General features: G+C 30.0%; 1 protein-coding gene and 1 long non-coding RNA gene across 5 annotated transcripts; one reads left to right on the top strand and one right to left on the bottom strand.

The window, feature by feature from the left end:
• Positions 1-9: 9 nt before the first annotated feature.
• Positions 10-24781, bottom strand: LOC107998823 (uncharacterized). Of its 4 annotated transcripts, XM_062075454.1 has the most exons (9): positions 24362-24741; positions 7594-7810; positions 6263-6366; positions 5655-5846; positions 4901-5040; positions 4520-4646; positions 3666-3838; positions 3392-3587; positions 10-3230 (listed from the first exon to the last, which is right to left on the bottom strand). In XM_062075454.1, the coding sequence occupies exons 2-9, from the start codon at positions 7760-7762 to the stop codon at positions 588-590; spliced, it is 3744 nt and encodes a 1247-aa protein (XP_061931438.1). In that variant the 5' UTR covers positions 7763-7810; positions 24362-24741; the 3' UTR covers positions 10-587. The 4 variants fall into 4 exon arrangements, with proteins under 4 accessions (XP_061931438.1, XP_016913805.2, XP_016913811.2 ...); XM_017058316.3 differs by having other exon boundaries at positions 3392-3838; positions 24362-24781; XM_017058322.3 differs by lacking the exon at positions 24362-24741 and adding an exon at positions 7884-8032 and having other exon boundaries at positions 3392-3838.
• Positions 8220-12050, top strand: LOC133666148 (uncharacterized). Its single transcript, XR_009829872.1, has 2 exons — positions 8220-9237; positions 12012-12050. It is a non-coding gene; the product is annotated as an uncharacterized LOC133666148 (long non-coding RNA).
• Positions 24782-25180: the final 399 nt, after the last annotated feature.

Below are 25180 nucleotides of genomic sequence, written 5' to 3'. Positions count from 1 at the left end.
TCACCGACATATGCATCATGAATTTTCAACTTTATGAAATATTTTTTTTTCAATTTACACGATTTTACTTCATATTTTAATAGAAGAAAGATCAATAATACATTAACTAACAAAAACTAATTTCATCTAATTGCACGAATATTCCTGATTATAATAAAAGTTACACTTCATCTCTTTATTCACAATCCAGTCTTTTCAAAGTCTTTTTTTAAATTTTTAGATCATTCACAAAAATTTTGATATCTTTTTAATTCACTTACTCAGGTCGAAATTTGTATTTAACTAATTCAATAAATCACATTCAATCTCAATGAAAAAAATAATAATAAATTCACGTTACATTTTCACTAGCCATCAGCCACATCTATGTATATCACATACCTCCTTGAGTTTCATAACAAAGAAAATCAACCACGATTTTCATCGTGGCGTGTACTCGCAAGAAATAAATCGAGAAAAATTGTTGTTAAGTTCAGCGAGTATCACGAATTGATTATCCTTGCCCGAAAAGCGATCTAATAGGCAGCGTGGCGACGTAGGAGGCGCAACGCTCCGCGCCAAAACGGGACAGGGGCGTCCGCCTCGAGTCATATAGTCCAGACCTGTACCTTCTCCGCGACGATGCACCAGCTCGCGTGATCATAATATGACGAGATAATGTGCAAGTTCTCCACATATTTGTTGATGAGTTGGTCCAATTCACCCTCTCTGAACACGTGATAGTACTGATGATAGGTTATGGCACCACCTCCGCGATCGGATGGTAAAGATTCTTGGGATGAAGATCCACTGAGGGAATCATTGCTTCCAGTTGTAGTTACCAGACAATCAGTGCTGCGTTTACTATTGTCTGGATACCTAGGTGGCGTCTCTTCAGAGGCGGATCTTCTTTGTAATTGAAGTCTTCGTTTCTCGGCGTACGATTTTGGATAATCGACGTTCGAAAGCAGCGACATCATGCTGCTACATAATCTTCCAGTAGATTCCGCATGGCTTCCGTCACTGAAACTGATAGTGTTGTCGATAGATTCGCCAATGTCACTGGATTCCATGGAATTTGCGCTTCTTAGATAGGATTTATCCGAAGATTGTTTATTTATGGAAGTTTCTTTTTCGTTCATAAATTCTCCGGTATTTGATACCATAACAAAATCCATTATATCATCTGAAGTACTTCTATGCATCAATGAATCTTCGTGAAAACCATTATTGGTATTACTCAGCCATGCAATTGTATTGGATAAATCATTGTATTTAGATTTGTTAGATAGCGACGAAGAAATGTCATAAGAAGTTGAAGATTCAAGATTTCGCTTATCCAAATCTTTTCTAAGAGGGAGTGCTTCGTTTAAGATCTGCTGATTGTTTTTATTTTCATCTCGCTCATGCAACAAGTTTTCACTAAGTTTTTCAGTAAAGTCTATCAAATGTTTACGGCATTCTTCGTTCCAAGTATCTTCTACTTCTGGCAACTGAATATTCGATTTTGTTCTGATCTTATTTTCATCGGAAATTGAATTTTCGAGATCGCTCTGTTGTGCTGTTTGCGTTGAAAATGGTTTACTGTGCGTTTTTGTAATGGCCGTCTCTACAGCATCTTCCAGAGAACTAGCAACATTAGCTGCAGCTTCTAGAAGTCTAGAAGATTGAGATAAACTATTGTCTCCTATTGTCTTTGTTTCATCTTCTTTAAAATCGGCTACATATCCTGATGAATCAATTGTTACATCACTGGGTTCAGACATATTTTCAGCTGAACTATCTAATACTTCAGATTCTGTACACTCCGATTTATTATTATCCTTTTTAGCCATATACCTTTCATCAGAAATCACGCTGATCACAGAACCTACTGAATCCGGCGAAGAAACTCCACTGGAATCGCTATCCAAGTCATCAGTCTCAGGATTAAACAGCTCTAATGAAAGCAATCGTGGCAAGACTTTGGTAACGGCTTCTAAACGGCCACTAGCCGTCGTCGAAGCTCGTCTGACTAAAGGAAATGACGGTTTGGTTCTAGTTGCAAAACCAGGTTTCTGTTTTAATAATTCTTTGATTTGATTCAATCTAGCTTTACGATTCTCTTCTTCTTTACCGATTTCAAAATTATTCTTCTCCTGCAATGATGTATCAGAACTATCATCTACATTCTGTAAAAGCGGAGTTGTATCTTTCACAGTTTTCATTTCCTCAACTTCCACATTCTCAGTCAAAGATTTATAAGCACGTATAGCTTGCAAACTAGGTTTTTTGTCTTCGAAAAAACTATTTCTTCTGCAAACTTCATTTTCAATATTTTTTTTATTACTCTGCAAATCTTCATTAGTCGATTGATGGTAATCATTATTCGAAATCTCTGTCTTCTTTGTATTAATGGAATTATCTCCAGACACTTGTTGCTGATTGGAAACAGTTGCTGAACTAAAAAACGATCTGGTCAATGCAGAATTTAAAGTACAAGGAGATAGACCAGGTGGACTAGACGAAGGTAGGGATTTACTGGTAGCTGGGAATTGTTTGAGCAATGGGGATATAGAAATGACTTTTAATCTTGAATTAGGTGTATCAGGAGGTTGTTTGACGCGTGGTGAAGGGGGAGCCGAGATGCTTCCCAATTGATGACCATTATTAGAGGCTGGAATAATAACCTCTGTTGCTGGCTGTGCGTCCTGCTTTGGCACAAAAATCACGGACGCGAAACTGTCCTCGGAATCGACGCTTGTATCGCTTTGTAAACTACTGTCTTTCGATGAATCTGAACCATCCTCGCGGGATAAACGCCTTTCGATACCCTCTGTCTCCTTTTTTGGCACGGAGACAGGCTGAACCTTCGAATCGTTGTTTTTCGTCTTAGATGCTTCATCGTTTAATATGTTTGACGTTGCAGTTGTCTCATTTTCACTAGATTTCCAACCTTGTAAAATTTTTACAAATCCATTCTTGATTGATATACCAGATACTTCGATATTAGTCGTGGATTGTTTGATCTTATTCGTAAGGCCACTTTTCAATAGTTGAAATCTCTTTGTCGCGTTTACGGAATAAAGGGAGTCTTTGAGGGATTCGAAAGTTTTCCCTTTACAAATGATGTCCTCGTTTAAAGATGCCTGTTTCATAATATTTCTTCGTACTCTTTCCTTTTCTGCTAATCTATCGGTAGACATTAGTTCCTCGTTCATCGAACTTTGTTTCAAGATACTTCCCCGTTTCGAATAATAACTGGATGTTATCTGTTATTATCAAATACATATAGAAAATATTAATACATTTAGCCAATATTAACAACTTACTTATAAAAGCTAAAATTTCTATTTTGAAACATTAAAAAGTTTGCTTGTTTAAATCATTAAAATTGAGATATTAAAATTTAGATGTATAAAATAATAGAAACCTGGAAGTCTGGAATGTCCTTAGATAGTTCATGAATGGCAGTGTTATCAGGATGTTCCAAACCAATGTCATCTACGAAATGAGACTTCTGTTTAACCAACCGTGGCTTCGAACCACTCATCGAAGATGATGTCCTGGATTCTCCATCCAGATTCAATTCGGATGTCAACATGGAGCACAGACCAGGAATGCTGGATCTAGATCGTACAAGATCCAGTCGTTGAATCTCTAAAATATCACCTAAACTCTTCGATTTGATACTCAGAGAGTCTGACTGCTTGTTTAACGTCATGTTAACATCCTCTACGCGACGCAACTCGATGGGCAACTCATCCACGTCCGGTGGTTCCTCTTGCTCGTAGTCCTTTCGATTCTTTCCACTGCCGCTCTGCCAACTGTCAAGAAACCAAGGTCGACTTCCAGATCCACGTCTACCTCCTGCTAATTTCTAAACAAAATTTACATTCATTTTTTTCAATATCTATAAAATGCATAATATAATAGGATATAATAAATTATACGTATAACTATATTTGTATAAAGACTTTCAGTCTTTAAACCGCTACAGTTTTCTTCGAATTAATTATCCTTAAAAATCACTGAAGTATGACTAATTTGAATTAATGAAAAAAAATTTCTAAAAACTTTCTTAATTCAATTGTCATTCATTTTATTTAAAAAAAAAAAATATTCGAAATTTTCAAATTCGAAGAAAACAATTACCTTAAAGATTCTCTTCAATTCAATTTTATCGATTATTAAGTAAACAACAAGAGGCGAAATTCGTCATGTTGACGAACAATTTTTCCGCATTTTATCCGTTCCAATTGCATCCGAAGCATATTCCGCAAGCAGTTAGCCTACTTTTTCGTACGGAATATCATTACGGTTGCGCACGAAATCGATAAGACTTGCCAACAATTTAACTACTTATTATTAAAAATTATCGTGTTATCGCGTTACAATAATATACGTGTAAAAAGTTCAAAGAGAAAAAGAAAAAAAAAAAGAAAGAAAGACAGGAAAAGCAATTTTAGCATTGGCATGCAATTATATAACGTATATAATAATAGATTAACTATTCAAGGAGAAATAAAAATGTATTGTATTATTAGTTAAATTATGTTACCTGCAAAGCACGGCGGAAAAAGCTGTAGCACGTCTCATTTGGGCTGGATAAACTACTGGTTGATGGTGATGGACTGAATATCGGGTCGATCCAATAGCTCTTGCTTTTACATTTTCGTTGGCTATTTCTGAAGCAAGAATCCCATTAGCACTAATTATCGATGTCAATGCCTCGTTTTAAACGTTTTAAGAGGAAGAAGAAAAGATATACGTTTTAAGAGAAAGAAAGATAAAATAGGATAGACGAAATATAATTTTCAAATATTTTCGATTTTTAAATATTAAATATTAAGTTAAATACAATATTTCTTTGTTAATTTTTTTTTTTTTTTAGATATTAAATTTAATTTTATTATTTTGAATTATTTAGATAATTGGATACCTTTTGGAAGATGATAAGAATTTTTGAGCATTTTGATTGGAATGTAAGTTACTGGCATATGGTGCACTTGAACGTTTCGATCTATTTGAGTTCATACAGTACGCTTTGGGCCATGGTATTAAGACATCTTGAGACTCGAACTGAAAATAAAAAAAAAATAAAATTTGCAAATTTTTTAAATAGTTACTAAAAATTTTGTAAATTTCAATTAAAATACAGTGTGTTTGAAAAAAAAAATGTCCAATGCTAATTTAAAAAATGCATGACCAATAAGTATGAACAAAAACCTGAGCTAAAAAATAATATTATCTGCAATAGAAATTCAAAGGTTTACCTTGACTACTACGTGCATTGGAATAATCATATCGATTGACCGTCATGCTTGCGTGGGTGTATTTCAAGGCATGTTTGAATACCATTTCAATTCAATGGTATTGGATGACGACATTTTTAAGCTCAATCGAATAACCTATACGTATAACTGTATCTACAAATCCTTGCAATGGCTTGTAAATCCAAAACTAAACGCTTCTTAAACCCTTCTCGCATACAATGTAGTTTTTGGTACGTTCAGAAAATTCTTCGCTATGATTAAATACGTATTTCTCGCTTAAAAAAAAAAAATTAAACGAATAAAAATAAAAATATGAAAAGGTAACACGAAATATAAATATGTGGTAAAAATAAAAATATTGAAAAACAATATAAAATAAAAAATGATTTAAAGTATTTAAATCATTTTGATTTTCTTTACCTTTCTGTGCTTCTGTTCCATAGCCCATACTGATATAACCAATCGACCACCGATCCGCAACACCCGCGCGAGTTCTTTTAGCGCGTGAACCCGCCTCTCTATCGTGGCGAAATGGTGCACCACCGCGATCGAGAGAACCGCATCGAAACTCTCATCCCGAAACGGGAGGGCTAAATTGTCGCAAATCAGTACCTAAACAACAAAAAAGTTTAAACATTAGAATTATAATTCTTTGAGATTAAAAAAATTATTTGTTTAAAATTGATTTATTTTATCATTGATTTTATTATTTTTTAATATAAAAATATTTTAATTCGAAAAATTACATAAATCACTTCTTATCCTTCTGTACATTCAATAAGGATATTATTAGTCGTTTCTTAGTTCCAGTGTAATTACAAGATATAAGTGGTGAGAAAAATCATCTTCCGGATATAATTATTGACGCTACTTATGATTATACTGGCAAACACAGGAAATAGACATAAGAATCTGTTTCCGATATCAGATTTACCGTTTAATTTGTATACACATGTGTACATATTGTGTACATATATATTTTCTTGATAATTATTGATATTATGTAAAAAAAATATATATATATTTACCTCATTTTCTTTTTCACGCGCGATATCCGTAAAACGTTTGCATCGGTCCACTCCTACCTTGAAGATGCTATGGTTAACACTCAAGTACTTCCCGTTGCCACAACCTAGATAAAAATAGGTATTAGTTAATAATTTCGGAAAAATTTTAAGAATAATTATGATTAGATGGATGGATTCATTTAATATTTTAAAATGTTGTAATAAAAAAAAAATAAGCGTGTACTATCATATAGGTGATAAAAAACTTTTAATATAATGTAAAACTTTAAAATACTCTATAAATAACGATGTTTTGAAATTTTATAAATATTTGAATGATGCTTTGATCATTATCTTGAATAATTTTTAAACCGTATTTAGAAAGATTTAATCATGAATTCCGATTTCGAATCTAATTGGGAATCGTTAGCTGATCATTATATAAAAAATGAGAGAGAAAATATTATATAAAAAATGACTAACGACTGAAATTAATAATATATTTGTTAGAACAATGTACGAAAAATGGATCAGATGCGAAACATGAAACGACATTAAAGTTCGATGAGTTTGTGTAATCTAAAGAGAGCGGATCCCACGGTATTTCAGAGATGGTTACATATATACGATGTGGGATCAGCCGTGCGCACCTAACCTATACATATGTACATGGAGGTATACGTGTATAATCTGCACGGATTTACGTTGATAAATCTATGCGGAGGTCAATTGATCATGTGAAAGCATGAGTAACCGGAGTTTGAAAAGCAAAGAAAAACTAGGTAAAAGAAAGAATAAGATAATAAGATATCAATAAATATCCATGTAAAGACTATATGAGTATGCGTTTTATGGGATGTGTACGATTAAAATATTAGTAAATTGTCTGGAATCATCAACTAGTTAATTTGAATTTCTAAATATTCAATGGAAAATCACACGAGTTATTATGATATAACTCATTGAATATGATCTTTGAATATTCAATTGTTTTTGAAAGTTGCTAATTTATTAATTGAAGATAATGAATATGATTAAAATGACATGAAAAATAAATAAAATGGTGATCAAATAAATTCTATATAGGAATAATTTGTCTTAAAAATATAATCATATTTAATAGATTTTAATAGATTGGCTGATTTAATTTAATATTTTACATATAGAAAATAATCACACAACGTGCAAATGTATATTATATCAAGTATATTATATCTCGCACCATACCTTGTTTTAAATTATAGGTTAGACAATTAATTAGATGAGAAAAATGTAAGAATATAATAAGGTTGATTTCAAATACAGAGAAAATGCATATGATTGCACAATGGATATTTCACAAGTAAAGTTACCAATGTCGCAGACAAGGGCTCCTGGTTCCAATTCTTCAAGAAATTGATAGATTCGTGGCCAATGTCTACTCTGAACTGTCTTTTCGGCGCATTGTTCATAAACTTCATGGACATAGGCTTGCTCCAAGGCCACCGACCGTGCTACTTGTTCTCCGTCGCTTTCAGACATCCCTCTCGCTAAGATGGTTTACCCTCATCCACACGCGTGTCCGCGATACTGTAAGAAAAGTCACAATTCCTGTTATTCGTTTATACAAAACAACATAACCTTAAAAGTCAAATACATTTACCTGAATCATAGCTCGGTATTAACTCGTTGAAAGAATAAACGATTAAAAAGTTACTTTAAGCAATTAATTAAGTAATTATTTATTAAAATATTTGAATAATATTTATTCGTAATTATTATAGTTGATTCGTTCTTCGTATAATCTCAGTTGTTTAGCAAATTACATTTACGGTTATTTCTATGTTTTTTAATAAATTATTGAAATAAATTTATTCTTAATTTCAATTATTAAGTTTTTCTCATTTATGATATGAATAAATATTTTAGAATCGGAGGTACAGTACAGAAAAAATAACTATACTTAGATATATCAAAATAATAAAATTGTTATTTCTATTCAGAATACATACATGTGTTTATGATGAAGTAACTTCTGTATAATAACGCATGAAATATTTTTACGATTATAACCTGTTGAAAATTATTTATTATTAAATTATATATCAAAATAAATCTTTTTAATCTCCATTTATTATTCTTAATCTTCGTTATTCATAATAATAATTTTGAAATGATTTATATAATTAGTGAGAAATTTAATAATCATCAATAAGAGAAATCGAATTTGATTCTTAGAGAGAACTGAATTGCATAATCTGCGATCAACAAGAATATATTAACATATAATTTTTTATATATTTTTTTAAATTAACAAAATTATAATATAAAATTACAAAAATTCTTCTAAGTTATCTTTATTCTATATTAATAGTTATGTATATTGCGCCACGTGTGTAATTTTATACCACATGAGATATCAAAAACTTTTCATAGCAAGCTTTTCAATTTATATCCCGATGGATTTCCATTTGCTCTGTTATATTGAATAATCTGTTATGTCCCATTGTTTTCCGTTTATCACCCATGATGTATAGGAATAAAAATGTTCACTTTTAAATTACTCGAGAAAAAAATAGCTAAAAGGAGAGATACGTCTAAATGCTTACAAGATTCTCTAAATATTTTCTTCCATTTAAATTAAATTTTTATTTATAGAATAAATAACTTTTCGATATTTCAATTAAACATGAGATTAAGTTTATTTGATAATTCGTCGATTAATATTCCTTAATCGGTGATCAACAAGGGATTCCGGTTCCAAAGATACCGGTTCATACTTTCTCGTCACTTTCATTTACCAAGCACTCTTTTACACATATTCTGCTTGTACAGGGATCGTGAATTTAACATGTTTCAAAAACTTGATTCCAAATAGATTTTTATATATCATTAAAGTTTACATCTTTTTTAAATAATATGAGGTTACATAAAACGAAGTTATAAATACTTGTCTGGAAAGTACTTCCATCGATACCAAAATAACACATCCCAAACACATTCTACATTCCACGTAGGTAAGTATACATCGTCTATCCTTAAGGGAACCTAACCTATTTTTAAATATTGGTCCAAACTTTTTCATCAAGTTCAAGCAAAATCATCCGTGAAAAATTCCATCTTTGACTTTCATTCGCTTCCATAGTCAAAGACTGGAAATGCTCAAAATAATTACTTTCCTACTTGAAATAATTAATATTTTTTCGATTTATTTTTTATAATGAATTTTTTTTACGATTATAAAAAATTTAGATTTATTAATTTTTTATTCCATGATTTTAGCGAATCCCAGTTAAGGAAAAATATAATTAGAAGATTAATTAATAATAAAAAAAGATACAGAGACCAAATGATTATTCATTGATTGACTTGATTTTTATATCAAAAATTTTTCATTTAAAAGTGTTTCATTTTAAACTTTTACGTCGAAAAAAAATTAAACTATGAAATTTTAAAGTCATTCCAGCAATTTTGCAAAATGTACGAACCAGAATCCACAGGTAGCATATTTGACCTAATTAATTGTTCCTGGTTTGGCCTACATTCTAATGAATCGTGTATTGACTAGAACGGCACTGCTTTACGTACGAGATAATCGGTAGACAGCTGTCACTTGAGACCAGTTTCGAACACTGGCTTTCAATGTTGAAAAAAAGTAGAGCTGTTATACGTTTCAAGGCAACGTGTTTAAAATAATTACTTTTTCAATATTGTAATTCTGAGAAGATTTTTAAAAAAGTTTTCGATGTTTCGAGTGTTTTAACCTCACTTTTTTATCTTTCATCTTAATCATTTTTTTATCAAACGGGCAAAAGCTTGTCATCTTCATTATCGATCATAGAACGATAACTTGCTCTTTCTCGAACAAATGTCTCCGAAGTTTTATAAGCACGGTGGAGGACCCTCGTTACAACGCTTGTCGTTGACGTCGTCAACGTCGTCGACGTAAACAGGTCGAGTGGTCTTTCCGTTAACGAAAAAGAAACTCTGTAAGACGTCCACTCATGTTTTCGTCACGAGAAAAACGGTGGAAGAAAAGAACACACTGTTCAGAAGGAGAAACAAATTGAAAATGGAAATCACATGACAATTCCGTGGAAAAAATCGAGTACAAACTAACGCTCTTCACACGTCGAAAACAATGACTACATCTTACACCACTTGTTGGCAAATAATAATTTTTTTTGTAAAGCTACTTCTTAAATATTTATTAAGCATATAATCTTAATCTTTTTCTAAACACACATATTTTATTCTTACTCAAACACTACAAAACATCTCTAATTCAGAATGTAATGCACTTACATTCCCAAGAGCAGACCGAGAGCAGAAGAATCTCCACGAACATAATCTATTATTTGTGACAGATGCATTTTCAAAAACTTGTCACAGTTTTCCGTTAACAAGATCGGATGGCGGTGAACATCCGCAATAGAACAACTCTTGGAGGGCTTTCAGGATCAATTTATCGACTCTTTGTTTTTCTTTGTTCCCTGAACTGGCATTCCTGTAACGTAGATAGGGAATCGTGTAGGCACGACACCAACGAAGGAATTCACCGGTGTCCTCTGTGCGAATGAACGTCACGATGGCCCAAAGCGTGCACAAGTTCCGCGACTTTCGTCTGGTTTGGAGATAAAGCTGGCAGACGTCCAGGAACGTCATCAGATCGACGACGCCCCTCCCCATCGATGATGCGAACAGTTGTTTTCGACTTTTCTTCTAATTATATATTTCTTCTAAATAATCTTAATTTTTAACGTTTTTAACGTTAATTTTTAACCTTTTTATAGATTTGGAATAAAGGATAACCGATTGCTCGAAAATAATAAACTTTTTGATACTTTAGACTTGTTCCTGAAAAGTTTTGATTTGTTATAAATTTTGTTCAATAGTTTAACTGAGATAAATTAGTTGGTTGAGGATATTTTTAATAATTTAACAGAATAATTCGTTAAAAATTAATGATTTTTTTCTTTAAATTCATTATAATTACATCATTTTAATGCCGAATAGATTTAGTAAAAGTTTTGCATTTCAAATATTTAGCAAAATCTTCGATGGAAATATTGATACACGAGTTCTTTAGATTTCTTTATCAAAGATTTACACACCATAATAAGATTAAAATCGTAAAAATTTCTTTGTTTACAAAAATTCGAAAAAACTTGATATTTAGTTAAGTACAAGATTTCTAATTTTTTTTTATCATATACTGATAATCGTATTTTATAATTATTATTTTTATTATTGATACAATGAAGTTTATCAAGAAACCAAACAAATATTAATCAATTTGATCAACAATTTAATTAAAAGATAGTATCGAATATTAAGTTCTTAATTATTAAAAAAAATCCCAAATGATAATTATTCACAAATTATAATTTTATTAAGAGAGAAAAATATGTATCAATGCACACATATAGAAGACCAAACTAATCTTTTTCCAACTCTATGGTATCTTCGTCATGAAACACGTGTGCATACCAGAGTCAGAACAAAAAAACGAACCAATTCTTTCGATTTAAACAATAATTTTTTTTAAGAAATCGGGCGTTCTCTCAAATATTTAAAAAAATAATTGAAAAAATAATGATGGAAAATCGAATTAAATTTCTCTCACAAACATTGCGAAATCGCCAATGCACTATCGTTAATGCGAATCGTTAAATAAAAAGAGATGGTCGAATGGCGCACCACGTTTAAAATGCACGGATCGCGGAAATCCGTGGAAAGATACTAGGCCTATCGAAAAAGTAATTCGTGTGCTCTTCGACGTCGTTTCCAGAGAACGATGGGATCAATCCGTGGAACCGTGGACAACATCACTGCTCTCCATTCGCCATGACGCTACACCGCCGCCCCCGCGCATTCTGTGTACAGACAGCCACCGATAGAGGCGACGGTGGTAGCAGGTGGTAGTAGCCAGTGACTTCAAAGGTAATGTAGAAGTCTTGTTTCTCTCTTCTATCGTCATCTCCCTTCATCTGGAATAGTCCTCTCATTCCCTTTCCCTCTTGTTGCCTTCTCTACCCTACATCCAACACCAACGCTCTCTGATTATGCGTCTCTGTCGCTCTTCGTCAAAGCTATCGTGCTTTTCCACATCATCGTGATTTTGTTACGTATATGTAACATAGAGACGAAAAAAGAATCAAATAATTCTCTAGGTTATATAGTGACAATGGATCTTTAGAGATCCATTCGAGTTGAATATAATATTGAAATTAATGAATTCTTTTTTTACTCTCGCTGGTTCTCTATTATTCTCTCTATTACCTTCTTCGTTCTCGCTTTGAAACAGACGATTATTCATTACTCTTTCCATTCTTTATACATTTTTTTTCCCACTCTGATGTATTGAACTAAAAGAATTATTTTTTAAAGTTATATTTTTTTTTGTTCCATTATTTGTAAGTTGATAATCTTATATTAATTTTTCTACTCTGATTCAGCCTATTCTCTTCCTCTTTCTTTCTTTCAGATTGCATTTATCTTATAAATGATCGATTAAACTTTAATGTATACGTTTATTTCTCTATTACATATTAAGATTTTGTTATTTTGATCCATGATTTTTTCTAGTGTTCTATTAAATAGCAGCTTTATAAAATTATAATTTGTTTTCATTCTAAAATTTCTTTTTCCTTTCTTCATTTTTCGTTTCGTTGAGTTTCTACGAATATATCCTTGAATTTTTGTTCCTCTTCTATAATTTCATCTTCTCTTCCTGTTCATCCCTTTTCACTGTCCATGAACAACACACGCACACTATACAACTAGACAATTCACGTACATACACGACTGACGCCACCAATACGCGGCTGCGCGTTGAATTTATTCGATATCCTCTTTCGCATAACTGGGTTAATTTTGGTGCGCTAGTTTAATTAATTTAAGGACGCACGCTGGACCAACGTTATTCCAACCATCTTAACTAGAACGCGCGCGCAATTTAAACGTACGATTTTTTATTCCTCTCTAATCATCTCAATTAATCGTTATTTTGCTTTTACGCTACTATCGCTCATTCATTTATGAATTTGGTACTTCAAAGACAGAACTAAATTTATAAAGAGAAGGATATGATGTTAAAAAAGACATAAACTTAATTTCTGTCACTGTCATCAATATAAAAACTAAATTGTTGAATTATCAAAATTACTTACAAATTTATTGGTAAAAATCTAACATTGTTGATGAGGTGAAAAATTATTCGTACAAAATAGAATAATTTTTCAATAAAAAGTATTACTCCTAGAGACGGTAAGCAGCAATATCTGAGCAGAATTCACAGCTACTCGAAGTGATAGTGAAAGTGTTGAAGAGAAAGGAGAAGATAGTATCAGGATAGCGCGTAAACATTTGAAGCATGCGTTTAAACGCAATTTAAAGATAAGCAAAAAAATTATTGCAAATCTGTCTTTTTCAATCTCTTTAAAAATCAATATTTTTCAAGAAAATAAGACTCGATTCCTCGAGTATTGAATTCTCGATATTTTCATTGCTTCTCGCATACATTTTTTTTCTTTATTAAATAATTATTTGAATTTGAATCTCAATATCTTGTTCGTATAATTTATTCAATTATCTCAACATTTTAATGTATCGTTATATTTATAAATTCGTATTCGGAATATATTAGGACACATTTACATTTTTATTAATAAAAACCGGTCTAACTAGAATTGATTACAATCTATGGTTGAAACTGATTCTGCCTAAGGAATTCATTACTATAAACTTAGTTTTTATGGCACGATCATATGATCTTTCCTTGTTTTTTTCAATTGAAAACACCGAAGAGAGATGTACAATCGTACGGCAAAAAGTATGCGAAGGGCCTTAATTTGCATGATTTAGCAATTAAAGCTAATAATTTGTTTTTATGGATTGTATTTTTTCAAAATTATACAGGAAATTTTTTCGATCCGTTAATTAAAGCAGATTTATATATCGAAGGTTATTAATAATCTGATGCAATCAAAAGAGACTTTTAATTGTATAAAATATTTCAAAAAATAAAAAATTAAAGATTTGAAATAAAAAAGGTTTTCTAATTACAATAACAAATTTTTATAAATATAATTTTTATTTAAACGGAAAAAGAAGAATAATTACATTAAAAAAATTTACAAAGCAATATATTTTTTTTCTTTTTCAACTGTACATTTAAGATTTAAACAATAATTAATACTCTGCGATTTGTTTGTCGAGTAAAAAAGCAATAATTTCAATAGATGATAAATCACGAAACACTGAATGTAATTAAACGATAGTAAAATACGTACATAATATTTCCATAAAACGTGAATTATGTACGTGAATCGCATAATAAGGTGTGCTAAAGCACCGTTAAGAATCGTTAAGTTTATTTTATTGACATCGTTACAATAGCGTAATATCATCACTTTAAAAATAGTATTATTTTTTGCGCGGAAACACTCGTTCAACATTTTATAATATTCGAATGATTCTCTTCTCTCCTCGTATAAAATAAGAAAAATATTAAAACATAATGTCATTGTCATTTCTTTGAAGGTCGTATCTCTCAGATTGAAGACATCTTATAAAACGATTAAACTTTACATTTACATTTGATGACAATTAGTAACAATCTTAAGAACAAAAAAAAAATTAGATAAAAAGAAAATTTCTTATATAATAAGAAAACGCGAAAATAAATTGTAACGAAAAATGAATCATACGGTGAATCGAAGTATAGAGTTGCTGATCGTTATGAAGTTATGCAACAAAGGAACCTTTGAGAGTAGACCTGTCCTCACCGATCGAGCACTGTTCACGCAATAACTTGCAAGAATCAGCGCAGCTTTCACCTACGATCTTACGATTTCTTTCAGAGATTCATGAAACGTAGCACTTTGGGCGGAATATCTGAATCTATTTTTTTTTATTTCTATCAAAAAATTATCTAATATTAAATTAAAAATGATATAGTTAAATTCATAAAAAGATAAATCTTTCAATCATATTCCAAATATTAATTGAGATCAATATACTTATAAACTTATACATTGTGTTTAGATTGCTTTTTCTTAAAAATATTTTTTATAATAGAAATCACGTTAGATCTCACGTTAAGCCTGACGATCAGGTGATTCCTTCGTTCGCAATGTTTTATTTAAGTTTTTGAATTAATTTTTGTTTTATATGAAATGAAAAGAACGATACAAATTTCCGAACAAATTCTTTATTTTTTTTTTTTTTTTCATACTTGAAATGTCAGGGTTGAAATAACATACATTTTTCTTCCTTCCAAAAAAAGGAAAAAAATTTGTAAAGATCACCGATGACCTCGAAAGATATCCTTGACATACTACCAATCTGTCCTTTTTTTCATAAAATCTCAATTACTAAAAATTCTAATCTCCCTCGAGCTAATTTTTCATCCTCTTCGATATATACGTCTTATAATATATACATATATCGCATAATTCGTGTATCGTGTATTAACCAAGTCATTTGGTATACGAGTAACAAGTTTGCATTATGCAAGATCAAAAAATTTTTGTCATATTTTATTTATTTTAATTATGATGTTAATTAAATATATCTTTTACTTTTTTTAGAGAATATTTCAAAATCCCTAGAATCTAGGGTAAAATTGATAAAATCTATTGGCGCAGGATTGTTGTTATAGGGATGTAATGTCGCGATTGATGTAACAATGTTATGTTATTTTCTTAATCTTTTTAATGAAAGTATAAGATCTGTACAATGACCGAATCAAAAAATAATTTTTTAACCTCACCAGTATTATACTATTCGTTACTGAAAACACATCGCACAAAAACATGAATTTTTACTTTTCATTAAATTTAAATTGTACAGTTTTTTAGGTTAGATTTCAATTAAGATACTTTACTTCGCACAAGGATATGAATTTGTATTTTTCATTAAATTAAATTTAAAACGGATTTAGGTTGTACAGTTTTTTAGGTTAGGTTTGAATTATATTTGAGTTAAATTCAAAATAAGTTTACGTTCCAATTAAGATTCACTTGGGTATTAATTTTAGAGAGATGAATAGTTGGTGACAATTTGCAAAACTGATACTGATATGTAGAACATAGAGAAAGAAAACAAATAAGCGGAAAGGAAGGAATGAAAACGAGAACTAGTCAAGAATGGACTTTCGCTCGTAATCACGGTCACCGAGTATGTAGACGGATGAAATAACTGTGCACACCGAAAGAATTTCAATTTACATGAATCGAATTTGCTTGGTTAAGAAACCTCGATAAAAACTGAATACTTTTTTCCCTTTTTCGTTTCTTTTTCCCGATTTCGGTTTTATTGGTTAGGGATGATATTACAAAAGATTATCGTGTAATCTTGGGACAAAATTATTATCTAAGAAATTACGAACGGTGAATGACGATCGTTTTCAATTTCAGACACAGATTCAGACACAATGCTCGATTCGACCCACATTCCATCGAAGCTGTAAGGACATGACCAACTTAATATTTTCAAGTTCCTTCTTTAGATTCTTATAATTGGTTAATGATCAAATATTAATCAGGTTGCAATTTCTGTTGTGTAATTTTTAAGAATTATTTGCGGATTGTATTGCCAAGGATGAGAATGTCTTTTTATGGAAAAAAAAAATCAAACGATTACGTGGAAAAATTATTTCTTTTCCTCTGTTAATTTTTTTTTATTTTTATTTTAAAATGGAAAGATTGCAAATTTTCTTAAAAGGAAGATTTTTTTAAAAATTTAACTCAAAAATTGTATAAATTTAACATCTCAAAAAAAACATTACCATCTTCAAATTAATATTACATAAAATATTTTTCTTCTAATTGATTCTTCCCTAAATAGTCCTTTCATTTCTCATATGTTTTTTTAGCTCATTTATATTCAAAACAGATTTCTAAAATCTATGCGAAATCGTTATTGTTGATATTTAATTTTTCGCAATACTTGGAAATTCGATAGACAAGATGAAATCTTCAATAAAGTTTCAATCTTTTCGTTTCTTATATAATTTCACTGAAATTGTACGAAGAGAAACAACATCAAAAAAAGATATTTATAAAAATTGGTAAAACACTGCGAGTATTACCAAACAATTGGAAAGTTTTATTTTCTTCGATAAATCAATCATTATTATTGTAAAATCTCGATACATTAATTATCAATGTAACTGTGATAAAACAGAAAATTTCATTCTCAATTTCGAACGTGAAAATTGAAAAGTTTAGGATATTTAAAATTAAAGAATTAAAATATTCGATATTGAAATTTTTAAAATTTCCTTGTTACAAATTCGCAATATAAAATATTATAAGAAATCCTTTTTAAGATTCGATCATGTCAAGATGAATTTCGCGTCCAACTTTTGCCATCCAAATATTTATTTTACGCCGTCTACGCGAATTAAAATTACAAAACAAACATAGTAAAAAATTCAGTTCGGCCGTCACAACTGATGATGGATACGCGACGAAAATACGCAGAGGCGGCAGACAAAGGCTTGAATGCCAGAAATGAATCGTGTTAGCAAGAAAAATGCTTGTTTGACCGATCGTGAGAATAAAAAAAAAAATAACGGTAGACATTTTGATCTTGACATTTCCCACGTGTCATAACTCGTTTTAAAAGAGGGAAAAAATAAAAAGCCGCGTAGGATGCGTTATATGCATAAATTTAATTAATAACGAAGCGATGAATAACATATTTAAACCTTGAACAATGTCTGTTGGCATTTGTAAGGTTAAACAAAGCTGGCCGACGGATATTCGATTGACACGGAATTTTCTTTTGTTTTAGTTGATATACTCGGCATATTATTACAATTTCTCGGCTCACGCGCGAGAATAGATCGCTCTCTAAAAAAACTGCTTTCATTCTCGGAAAAGAATGTCCTCGGCCTATATAGCGTTCAAGCATCGATGTTTCGGGAACGATGTGTTCTTCTTTAGGAATATTAAGCTTTTCGGAATTCTTCCTTCGTTGTTGTTATTTTTCTTTTTTTTCTTCTTCTTCTTTTTTAAGCAAACAGAAGAAATTTTTAAAATGTTCAAATTATCAGAATTATCGTTGGCTATTTTTTATAACAATTCGAGTATATTCTTTCTTATCTTTCAAAATTGTTTCGCAGATATAAATCGAAACGAAGTTGAGTAAAATTCCATTTAATTTAATTGGCATGAGAAACTTGAGCGTATCTTGTTCTTCGTATCTTTGCTGCCATTGCACGTACAAAAAAAATCACGCGATTCTTACATCAAAAAAGAGAAAAAGAGCAAGCGTAAAGATGACCTTCGAATGTTCAAAACTTCTTCAATTATGAAATATACCATGTTCGTAATAAATAATGCAGCACGTTCGATCCGAAACGCTGTAATAATAATTCTAAAAATATTTGCTCGAATTTACCTACATCCTGAAACCTTTAAATCTTATTTCATTTTGCAAAATTAATTTAAATCTATCTATGTTGTCTATCGATATATATCTGCATAGAAATCTGAAAGTAAATTGTCACCATATTTCTATGTAAATCAGATGCCATCAATTAAACGATCTTACTCATCATTTCTTAATTTGCGTTAACCAGTGAACGATTATAGCGAATCCAATACCATTCAGTTTCACAGCGTAAAGAAGAATAATCGCTCGTAACAACGCTTTCTCTGTTGGTAAATGAGCGATGAAATTGCGATTTTAGATCCTATCTAAACCTCTACAATTCGAGCTTCTAAATTAAAATATCATGTAAGGATTATTTTATCGACTCGTTATTAAAATCAAATCAAGATTGTATTATTTCATAAGATCTTAATATTTAAACCTTTAGACTTCTCGAGTTCTTTTTTATCATTGTTTTTCGTTCGTTTCTACACTCGATATATGTAAATCGTTATCGAATTGATACATCTTAATGCGTAAAATATTGTCAAGTTTGATTTATTATTTTCTCCCCTCTTCTTTTGGATCGATCTTTCAAATCATGAAAATTTTAACAAATTTTAAAATTTTGTTTATGAATGCATAAGTCGATTAATATTGTTTGAATAGAAAAAAAAAATTTTTTTCACGTATCTACGAGCTTTGTTTCTTTGGAAGACTACCATTACTATTAGCACTAATTTTAGACCAAGAGGATTGACCTTTATGGGCGAGGCACTTTCAACGTGGTTGATCATGAACGATCGTATTCTACTGTTCCGCACTTTCAAACCGCAGTTACACTACAGTCTAATCATTCTTCCTTCCATAGATAAGTTATCCGTTGATTCTCGAATTTTTGCGTGCAAGTGAATTTTGAAACTCGTTTCCCACGATTTGTGATTAAATTTCATCAAGCTACATACACGATGCTTAATGAATCAAACGAAAAGATTATAAAAATTGTCAAAACTTTATTTTTTGCAAAGATAATTTTATTTTTAAAAAATTATCGAAAAATTAAAGAATTATTTTTTTACAAAATATTTTCATTTATTATTTTAAAAACGCGCAATCTTTCTAAATCGTCATTTAATATTTGCGAGATATTGAAATAATATTTGATTTAAATGATTTAAATCGGATCAGAAATAAAAATAAAATGTCGAAGTAAAATATGCAAAGTACAGGAGGCACGGAGTCGATGTCTAGGTCAAAATTGACGTAGTCAGTTCTATATCTAATTTTATTGTAAGTATCATTAAATACCAATATTTTACTTCCGATCATTAAATCGACCGAGATAAACAATCTAATTTATTCCTCTTAATGTTCTTAATTCTCTTACTTTTTTTCCCAAATCCAATTTTGCAATAACGATCATCTCTGAAATGATTATTTCCTTTCCTCGTCAAAATTTAATTAATTTTAAGCCACTATGGCTCATTTTACATTTTATAACTTGATCGAAATTATAGCGTACTTGTCTCTCAATGGACAAAATAATAAGATAGAAAGTATCGAAAGACGGAAGACAATGACACCGGTAAGTAACGGTATATATGGTAAACCTTGCTTCAATCAGGTTTTTATCGCGGCTTTGAGCATAAGAGAATTAATGGAAAAATTCTCATATCCTTTCTAATCAAACCAGACACAATAGTCGAGTGTTTCAACTCGAGATTAAAATTTTCAACAATGTTGTTTAAAATGTATACGATTCGTGATTAATTCGAGTCGTGTATATATATACATATATGTATATATATAATCTAATAGAATATAATCTAAATAGAATTTAGAACAATAATAATTTGATAAAAATAATTTGATAACATCAAGAGGATATAAATAAGGATTAATTCGTATTAATAATTTCCGAGAGTTATTACGTTGATATGGATTCATTTTTATTAATTATTTGAAAGAAAAAAAAACGAAGGAAATCAATCAAGGGATTATTCGAGAAATCTTCGAGAAATACGTGGAAAATTTATATTATAACTTATTATATCTAACTGCAAACAGGCACGATCTGGCATTGCAACAATGCAATAAAATCGATTTGGAATTGCAGCACTAAACGCGATGTGTGTAAACAAATACACAGAACGATGAAATGTTCGACATGTTTCATTATGTCCATGAGAAAGAAATTGAAATACACTTAAGTGACACATAATTTCAACAAAATTGTTTGATAGAAAATATGTATATTTCTTTATTATTAAAAATTTTTATTCGTTTTATTAGGTTCAACGAAATGGATGCAAAAATATTCTCTTATCTTGAACTAAAATTCGATTTTTCGAATATTTAACCTCAAATATTATTCGAGTGCAAATATAATTAAACATTATTCATACGCTATTATTTATTATCTTAATTCTTAACCTAAAAGTTTGAAATTAATCGACTTCAACACTTTTTCGATTCGTTTCTCTAATTCGATAAATATATGAACTCTAAATTTATTTTCGATATCAATAATAATTATATAAAATAATAATAATAATAATAATTATATCATTTTTCTTTAACCAATCCACTTTGTAACTCAATCATTTAAACTCTTTTTTAAAATTTTAAAATCAAAATTTCAATAGTTTAATTTTATGATTGAGAAAATTTAAGCTCCTATATAACAAGAAAATTGGTTATGAGACCAATTATTCCATGTAATCGATTTTAAAAATAAATGGGCAGAAAGAGTAGATGAATCGTATGCGCAAAAATAAAAATCAGAGAAAAAGAAAGGAACGAATACAAAGAAACAAAGAAAGAGAGAGGGGAATGAAGGATGGTAATCTAATGACGAGGAAACGAGGAGATGAAGGGTCAGGACAAGGGCGAACGAAAGGTGTAGGATGAGAAGACTGTAGTAGCTACGAACGTTATAGACGAAATTATACTCGGCAGCAGAGATGGGCGTCAGCAATGACGTGATATGGAAGAGTGGGGATAGCGCGATATAGTAGATATATAATAGCGAAGCAATAGCTAGCGATGGCTTCGATCTAACTTCCTGCTAACTTTTTCTCACTTTTAACATAAAGTTATAGTCGATAATGACATACGAAGAATATATTTTGGAATATTTGAAAATGAATGAATTATTCTTATTATAGTTTTATACTTTGAAAGTATAAAGTAGATAAAAATTATTTTTATATAAATATAATATAAGTTTGACGTACGTATATAAAAAGTTTTTATGATAAAAAATAATTGGAGACGATCTAAAATTGCATGTAAAAGAATAAAAGGTCGAGATTGTGAAAAAAATATCATTCCCCCCATCGCTATGATCAGCATAGTGGTAGCAGAAGAAATGATAGCGGAGGTGGTGCTGGTGACTCTTGCAACTCATGCGCCAATAAGGATGGATCCGAAGGTGGTGAATGTGGTAGTAACACCAATGTGCTAGCAAAACATTGATTCTCAACTTGCTTTTTTATTCCTTTAAGATTAAACATATTGTTTTCTTATTTTTATCATTATTACACGTACGAAAAATTTCCAATGATGCAATAATAAAAATTTATCGTACATTCTATTAATATTTAATATCCTATTTACAAATTTTAATTATAATTATAATTAAATTACACACGTATTTTATATTTTATATGTTTTATTATTAAATGTAAAAACTCTATTCATAAGTATGTTATGCATCTTTTGTGTTTCAATTGAAAGCCATTTGAGCTAGATATATTAAGTTATCTGTATGTATATATATTGTCGCATATTGATATTAATGTTTAAATGAACGATAGATAGAAAAGAAAAATAAATATAAAAAGAAGAAAAAATCTCATATCAAAAGATACTTCTTTTTATTTATGATACAATATTGAACACGAAGAGAGGAGAAGAAAGAAACAGAAATCCATCTTAACCTAATATGCAAATAGAATCTGTTAATTTAATCTATAATTTCAGTCTCTTTATTCATATTTTAATTTCCTTTTCTCTTTAGACAAAAAGCTTGTGAATAATTTAAATTGATAAAGAAATATTTCTTAAAAAAAAAATATAGTTTAAAAAATATGAAATTGCTCGATCTTCTATATATTTTTTATTTCCTGGATTTTTTACAATTTTTAAACACTTAATCTTAATATCATAAAAATTAATTTTAAAAATTAGTATATTACGTGTATTTAGATTGATAAAGTTATAAATTTATATGTTAAACGTAAATAAAAAGCATATTATTCAAGATTTATAAAAATTATTCAATGTCTCATAGTAATGATCATTAATGTTACACAGATAACATTATATGTTACATAAATAATATAAGATGAAAAAAGAAGAGATTTGAGAATCACTGCAACAGAGATAACCATGCTACTAATGGATGAAATAGTAGTAGTGTCAGTAATGGTGGGGATAAGGGGTTGTGGTGGTTGCTTGTCAGTGGTGGTACATAGAGGCAACGTGCTAGCCGTGTGAGGGGAAGCAGCCATGAATGAAAGTAGCGCGTATCGATTTACCCGTGCCGCCCTAGATAAAATATGGTAAATAGTGAGCCAAAATGGGCTACGAATGAAAAATGTCATGGCACATAATGCCATTTTTTTGGCCGTTTATCAGCCAAAATTTTCTCCATACTGGATTACTTATATACAAATTTTTAGTTAAAATACGATTATCTGAGAAAACGCATAATTGAATTGAATAATAATGAAAAAAATTAATTGTAAATTATATTGCAAGAATTTTTACAATGAATTTTTTGATGATTTAAAAGATTACTAATATCAAAAAAAAATTTTCTTTTATAAGTATTAAAAGAAATTTAAAATTTTTTTTTTTGCATGAATATTTTTATTTTTAAAACAAATTTTTAAATTTATTTTATAAATAATTAATAAATCTTTAATGATGTCAACAACCATATTAAACTAGTTTTTTGCATTTGACAGATTGATAAAGAGCAGATAGTAATCATTAATTGTATTATTTCATTATTATATCAATATCAAAGTAACTTAAACTTATAAAAAAAATTTATTATTTAAACGAAATATCAAACTTCAGATATATTATAAAGATATATTATAAAGTACAATTTTTAAAAAGTTTACTAAATTTAAATCAGAAAATATATTCGATGTAACACAGATCAATGGAACGATTGCAGCGCTATATGTATATCACTATCTAAAATTATTGTCTCTGGATGCCGCCATTACCCATTCATATGATTTGTCCGAGTCCCTTGCGCATCAATGGCATCAAAATATATCATTCAAAAGGACACTCAATTTTACCCGCAATAGGACACAATCTCAAAATTTTAACTATTATCCGAATCCAACAAAAAAGATGTAAGAAATGCATCATTCCGAATCACTGATTCTGAGAAAAACTTTGAGATCCCTTGATGCACCAACAGATTGCAGATACACTCTATAACAATTTATTTAATAACCATCGAATCTTTCCTTAAATCAAGAAATAATCAATTTAAAGATTGTTTTAAAATTTCTTTTAAAATGTTCTTTTTAAATTTGTCATAATATGATATTTGTCAATTAATATATCTATTATTTTTCCTCTTATGAAAATATATCAAAATAAAAAGAATCGTATTATGAAAATATATCGAAATGAAAAGAAAACGTGCTTACGAAACATAACATCTATTATAAAATTTGACAGATAATAGTACAGAATGAAAGTTGAAAAATTAAGATATTCACCTACCTTGGTCATGACAGGGGTGGGATCTTCATGTTTTCACGAAAACTTTACACAATTAGTTGTCAATTCAACAATATATCCCGATGTCGTCGAACGAGAGCGATGTCACTGAAACGGTTGACCACCATTTCCACGCCATAACACGTCAAGAACGCACGATGAACGTTACTCACATGACATATCGCACGACAAGATTAATCGAAGAATCATTGATGAATAGTAAATCAACATTCGTTACGCGGTATAAAGAAAATTTGCGCGACCAAGTGGTAAACACGTTTACTTTTGCACGGTAAAAGCAACTATCCCTCCAGCAGCCCCGCGTTAAACGGTGGCTGCGGGATTGTTGAGGGTTTAGAACGACCGAACGAGAACGAAGAAGAGGTTAAACGAAGAGAGGTACATCGCTAGCAAAACGAAGACAGAAAATAAATGATTTGATAGTGTGACGCATTGTGGCGCCACCCTCGATTCACCCTCACGCAATCGAATAATTTGAAAAATATATATATAGTGGTAAAAAAATAAAATTTATTTTATTCCAATTTATATCTTTTGACAATTTCTTATATTAATAACAAAATAAATTATTATATTATTTTATATTATTATATTATTATATTATAATGTCTGATTAAAAAGTATTAAATATATTATGTATTAAATATAAAGAAAAATTATACAATTTATAAATTGGTATAAAATTACATTAAATAATATCATTTAATCTTATTAATTAATATTTTAATATTTTTATCAACAATGTAGATCTATTATAATAAAAAATAAAAACAATCAAAATATTTCAAATATTTTTAGAAA

Source organism: Apis cerana, linkage group LG5 (genome assembly GCF_029169275.1).
Source record: "Apis cerana isolate GH-2021 linkage group LG5, AcerK_1.0, whole genome shotgun sequence".
Classification (NCBI taxonomy): Eukaryota; Metazoa; Arthropoda; class Insecta; order Hymenoptera; family Apidae; genus Apis; species Apis cerana.
The sequence above is the reverse complement of the archived record's forward strand: the minus strand, read 5'-3'. Positions and strand labels throughout refer to the sequence as shown.

Excerpts from the sequence above, each read along its gene's own strand:
- LOC107998823 (XM_017058316.3), bottom strand. The coding sequence starts at position 7,762 with ATGTCTGAAAGCGACGGAGAACAAGTAGCACGGTCGGTGGCCTTGGAG. Across the intron at positions 4,647-4,900 it reads TTCTTATCATCTTCCAAAAG|AAATAGCCAACGAAAATGTA; the intron begins GTATCCAATTAT and ends TTCTTGCTTCAG. Across the intron at positions 3,839-4,519 it reads TTTTCCGCCGTGCTTTGCAG|AAATTAGCAGGAGGTAGACG; the intron begins GTAACATAATTT and ends AATTTTGTTTAG.